The sequence below is a fragment of the Aulonocara stuartgranti genome (genome assembly GCF_965226115.1).
Source record: "Aulonocara stuartgranti genome assembly, chromosome: 20".
NCBI lineage: Eukaryota > Metazoa > Chordata > Actinopteri > Cichliformes > Cichlidae > Aulonocara > Aulonocara stuartgranti.
In genome coordinates this window covers 38,153,754-38,159,753 of record NC_138956.1, presented here as the reverse complement: position 1 = coordinate 38,159,753, position 6,000 = coordinate 38,153,754, and the positions used below count along the sequence as shown (strand labels likewise).

Here is a 6,000-nt window from a genome sequence, read left to right as displayed (position 1 = left end):
GGATAAAAAGCTTTGTATGCAGCAGCTGATTTATGAGCTGCAGAGCTTCATCAGGGCTGAGCCCACACTGCCATCTACAGGAACACGGCCGCACTGCACCCGGCAGAATGAAGCGCGTACCAAACTGAAACCTGTTGGTGACGTGTATCTGCAGGTTTGGGTTTTATTTGTCATTCATTTTAATAACAAACTCCTGAAAAACGATTTTCAATTATTTGAAGCAGGTTGGCAGATTCAGAAGGAACCAGACGCCTTTAAATCCCTCTTCTCCTCCTCCTTATCCTCTTCATCGCCTCGTAGCCTCTCAGCAGAGCAGCGAAGACGCCAGCGACCGCTACGCTGACGCCCATCTGTGACCAAAGCAGCAGCCAAACTTTGAATACAAAGAAGCATTAAATGAACGTGTTCCAAACCAAACGTACCGCAAGGAGAGCAAAGGGAAAGATCTTCCTCTGCTCCTCCTCCTCTTCGGTCTGGTTCTTCTCGCCTTCATCCCAAAGGGCCAGCGAGCTGTCGTAGTCCAGGCTGAGGACGCCGACGGGCAGAACCCGGATGCCCCAGTAAGCCCGTTTGACCCTGCGGTAGGCGGCGTCCTGCACGTCACAGCGGTACGTCCCTGAGGACGATGGGAGGAGTCAGTCTGATTCGAGTTTCACTCTCACAAATATTTTCCTTTCGTGTCAGCGTCACCACAGAAGAAGAGCTTTTACAGGTTAGTGACCCACAAATAAAGACGGTGTATCCCAGCAGAATCACGTCACTTCTACAATGTGGGTCTGACTGAGCACGTGCAGAGGTGCGCTCACCTGCATCCTCCTCTCTGACGGGGTCCAGAACCACTCGGTCCAGCTCAGGAGCGTCCCAGCGGGCGAGCAGAGCGTCGTCAGTGCTGATGATCCCTCGGGCGTAACGCCACGACACCCTGAGCCGTAAAAGAAGCCGACAGAGTCCGACTGAAGATCAGAATAAAATAAACATGGAATCTAAAACTGAAGGACACGATGAGGGCCCGCCTTCGGGCAGGTTAGTCCTGTCGTCTCATTGTCCAAACGTCCCGTCTGGTCCAGCCGTCCCAAAGGTTGGTTTAAAACTGAGACCTCTTCCTCACCTCCAGGAGAACCTCCCCGTGGCCTCCATCACGTCTCCCACACAGTCAACCTCCACCCTCTGTCCGGATGTGACTGTCATGGTTTGGAGTCCGCACTGCCACGTGTCCATGCACTGCACCGCCCGGACGCGGCACTTCTCCGTCACCTGCAGGTCAAACACAGATGGTCACCACGTCCTCCTCTTCCTGTGTTCAGCAGTGTTGCGTCTGTACCTCTGCTTCACCGCCGCTCGGCAGCTTCTCCTCCATCGCTGCCCTGCTGTCATTTAGGAGGCACAGAGTCTGAGTCCGGCGGCCCAGCCCACAGGTGGCGCTGCAGGGGGAGCTCTCAGTGATGACCTCCACTGGGACATTCTGCACCTCCTCCACTAGCTGCTCCACCTGCTGCGACTCAGCTGAGGTCAGAAGGCGGAGGAAGAGGCAGACAGAGACGAGGAGGCGGCGCTGAAGCCCGACGCTCTGCATTCTGAGGTTCGATGGGGAATCTGCAGAGAAGAAGACTGTTTGTTTTCATTTTATGATGAAGACACAACTTTTACTTTGAATCCTGACAGGAAGTTTGGTCACGATTTGTTCAGTGGCTCAGAGAACCCAGCGTGGGTCACGTGCCAGAAACCATGCCATCATACTAACGCGTGCTGATTGGTCGGTTAAGGGTTTAGGACAGGAAGTTCTCCCTGGATGGCACCTTTACCTCCAGCAGATGATGGGAGTGACGTTAAAGCTCAGCAGAAGCGTCGTGGTGGTTGGAGGTGATGCTGTCAGGAGGATAGCCTGAAGGTCTCCGTTCTGTCAGAGGTCCTGGTAGAAGAAAAAGAAGCACCCGTTTACAGTGACTCCGTTTCACTGAGATAAGAAACGTGGGAGCTCGCTGCCGGGCTGCCTGTAACTATCAAACAACGATTTTGTGACTTTTAGCTTCCTTCAGCTCGTGGCTAAGATCCGCTTTCCTCGTCTAATTTCACTGCTCATCATTATTTTCTCTCTTTCATGAATATTTCATGACTCTGATTATTCCCTGATTTTAGTCTCAGTTTGCTGATTTTGGTTTTGAATCTCAGGAAAGTGGAACCGTGACACGTCTGCCGGACGGTGTCGCAGCTCTATCAGCAGCAGACAGAAAGCTTTAGACTGGATAAACAGGTGAACTCACCTGCTGGGTGAAGCTCAGTGTGTCACCAACAGCGCTTACATTCAAATGTAAAGTTGTCGTGACGACCACAGCTCCAGGGTGGAGACCTTCTCAGGAATACTTTGTACCTGTAAATCAGACGTGTAGGTGTGAGCTTTGTAACCTTGGAAACCAAAATATCTGAAAATCGCCTGTTTGTGCATCTATATGTAACCCTTATAGACATGGTTACTGTTCCTTTTTCGCCTTATAGCGTTATTTCCAATGCCCCTTGAACACACCGTGATTTTTCTGGTCCCAACATGTGCAACATAAGCACAGCTGCTGCAGTCACAGTGTGACAGTCGAACGCAGAGTTATCAGAGCCTTTGATGTGTGTGTGTGTGTGTGTGTGTGTGTGTGTGTGTGTGTGTGTGTCTGTGTGTGTGTGTGTCTGTGTGTGTGTCTGTGTGTGTGTGTCTGTGTGTGTGTCTGTGTCTGTGTGTGTGTCTGTGTGTGTGTCTGTGTGTGTGTGTGTGTCTGTGTGTGTGTGTCTGTGTCTGTGTGTGTGTCTGTGTGTGTGTGTCTGTGTGTGTGTGTGTCTGTGTGTGTGTGTCTGTGTGTGTGTGTCTGTGTGTGTGTGTGTGTCTGTGTGTTTGTTGTTTCCCTCTTTTTCTTTGGTCATTTTAGCCTTTTTGGCCAGGGTGAAGGGAGTATCTGCCATCAAACAAGAAGACAGCCGCATGTAGCTATGATGATGTTTGCTAGTTCACCTTACATGCATTAATGTAATAACGTGGTTAGCCTACTCAACGTAAATTACACACGAACAACATTAAGCTACTCACGCAGAGAAGAACGGCTGCTGCTGCATCATCATCCTCATCATTTCTGCTACACTGGCAGGGCTAGGGGCCAGGACTCTCCTCTTCGGGTTCTTGGGGGATGTTCTAACTCCGGGTCCGATAACAGGCAACCCACCCGCAGTAGACGTGCTCAGTGTGAGGTCTCGCAGCAAGCTATCAAATACGGCGCATTTCTCGGCTTTTAACAAAACGCTATGCGTCGCCAGGTGTTTCATTGGATTCGAGGTGTTACTTCCTTTGACAGTATCACAGTATCAGCTTAAAGCACTTGTTGCTGCTGAGTTTGCATCTTTTGCTGTGAAGTACAGCCAGACTTTGACCGCTTCGCCTTGGGCGTTTTTAATCTGTAGCTCTGCTCTAAAAGAACGGACGTACCTGGACCCGCCTACTATCCTCGGAAACGTAAAATGATTGGCTAGTATCCAAAGTGTCTGACATCTCAGGGAAAAAAAGCACCGAAATGTGCGCTGCTTTTCAGTCTGGTTACTACCGTTTATGTCAGAACCGGTGCCATCATGGCACCGGACACCGGTACCCATCCCTAGTGGAGAGTCGTTCTACTGTGAGGACTCAGAGATCTCCTGCAGAGTCAAGAACACACAGTTAATCAGCTGGTGTTGGCTTACTTCAGAAATCAGAGTTTGTCACATGGATGGAAACCTGCTGGATCCCAGCTGATGGTGTGAGCAGATCGTGTGAGCACACCTGATACATGTTGTGTTAAGTTTCTGTGTGTAGCACTGCTTTCACACAACAACACAAACTGAGCGTGCTCTCCTCCTGCCTGGTGTTTGGTACTCAGAGGCTAATACTGGCAACAGGAAGCCTGCACAGAGGGTCACTGACCCGCCAAAACATCACCGGCTGCCCTCTGACACCCCTAGAGGCCATTGCCAGATCCTCCTGTCTCAGGTAAGCCAGGCACCCTGTCCACCACCTGTCTGACCCGCTGCCCTCAGGTCAGTCAGGTCACTCACACACAGACTCAGACCTTTGTACACCTCCTTCACTTTGTTCTCCCACGAGTGCCTTTCTGTTGTTTTAGATGTATTTCTCCTGTCTGTCCTTTATTCTGCCGTCTCATTATTTATATTTAATTCCTGCACAGTTGCCGTGGAGCACCCATCATTTTGTTGTACGTGTCCAATGACAATAAAGAGATATTCTATTCTATTCTACTCCATTTTGGGGAGCGCCATCCCTCTGTTTACCTGCATGTCACCACACTCACCTGCCTCCATTACTAAATCAAGGACCAGTCCGTTTGTATCCGTCACGTTCAGGATCCACCGTGGATTCCTCCGTGTCGATCCGCAGCTCGGCTGTTTTGTGGGAGCTGCTGGTTTGAACACCTGAAACATCATTCAGCCAAACACCTGCTGGGAGGATCAGAGCCTTCAAAGAATTACACCTGAAACTCTACAAACCCTAACCCTGAACAGGTCACATACAGCATCCGTTACAGATGAAAACATCTGTAGCTAAAAACACAGAAACCCTCCCACACCACAGACAATCTGAGCGTTTTAAACACAAAACCTTAAAAAGTCCCTGTGTTGCTTCTGCTGCTGGGATAAAGACAAAGGCTGGAAACACACTGACGGAGTCACAGAGATGAGTCTGCTTCATGGCGACTGCACCCACCAATAACTGTCAAACTCAACTCCACAAGGCCCAGAGACAGGAAGATGAAGATGAAGAGGAGATGCAGCAGGACGAGGGTGGAGAAGGAAGAACCACAAAGTAAAAGCAGATAAACTCTCCCTGCATGACCAAGATGATGGTGGGGACAGTGAAGCCTCCATGAAAGTGTCCTGATGGTTCAGGTTTACTCTGCAGCTTTGGTTACGATGCACAGCCTGATTCCTCTGATGTTAGTAACATTTCTCAGTCAATGCTCTGCTCTTTAGTACATCTGTATTTTGAAATGCCGCAGCCTGTGTAGTTTTCCTTGGCAGTAATGTTTCATTGTTCCTGCCAGCAGGTCAGCTAGATCCTCACCGATGCTGGATCCTGTGAAAAAGAAAGCAGCCAATGAGAGAGGTTTGACTTTCTGCTGAAAACAGGCTGAAGCATGAAACATGCTGATGAGACGATGGGCAGGTTCTACGTCTACTGTTGCTCTATGTGTCCTGTGTAAAGCTGGGACAGCATCAACAACAGAGGAAAAACGTAACCGAGTGCATTCAGTTTGAATATGGAAGAAAATGCAGTGTTTTCTAATAATATGAAGTAAATGGTAAATGGTCTGTATTTGTATATCGCTTTACGTAGTCCCTATGGACCCCAAAGTGCTTTACACTGCATGCACCCATTCACACACACATTCACACACTGGTGATGGCAGCTACCTTGTAGCCACAGCTGCCCTGGGGAGCACTGACAGAGGCGAGGCTGCCGGACACTGGCGTCGTGCTAAAATATAAACCCAATCATTTCTTACAACTTAGACATAAACAAAAGTTAATGTGATTGAAAAAACAAATCATCTTTGTTTAGCCCCCCAAACTAATCACAACTTTTCCTGAAGTAAAATTAGTTACAGATTTAAAAAGCAAACAGGCTCAAGTATTCTTACTGTTTAAAAAAGACAATGATGGATAAAAATGCTGTGTCACAAGAACAGCAATCAGTACTGGTCCCAGCACAGAACCCTGAGGCACTCCAGCACTAATCTAATCAAAAACAGGAATCTATCAAACGGATTTGATTTATTATCAAACCATTGATCAATACTTCTTGACACATGTTGTAGGAACCGGGGTCTAATCGGAAGGTTGGTGGTTTGGCTCTGAGACGCATCAGAGAGCAGCTTGGGTTGGTATCCTGCTCAGGGATATTTGGCATGCAGACTGGAGCAGCCGGGGATTGAACCACCAACCTTCCGATTAGGAGACCCACTCTTAACACAGCTG

The 6,000-nt window shown here is 48.9% G+C and overlaps 1 protein-coding gene across 1 annotated transcript; it reads right to left on the bottom strand.

The window, feature by feature from the left end:
* Window positions 1–254: 254 nt before the first annotated feature.
* Window positions 255–1,852, bottom strand: tmem81 (transmembrane protein 81; the record flags this gene model as incomplete). The annotated part of the gene is made up of 6 exons (XM_082517542.1): window positions 1,803–1,852; window positions 1,322–1,593; window positions 1,109–1,254; window positions 807–922; window positions 423–616; window positions 255–350 (listed from the first exon to the last, which is right to left on the bottom strand). The coding sequence occupies exons 2-6, from the start codon at window positions 1,571–1,573 to the stop codon at window positions 255–257; spliced, it is 804 nt and encodes a 267-aa protein (XP_082373668.1). The 5' UTR covers window positions 1,574–1,593; window positions 1,803–1,852.
* Between the last annotated feature and the right edge of the window lie 4,148 nt (window positions 1,853–6,000).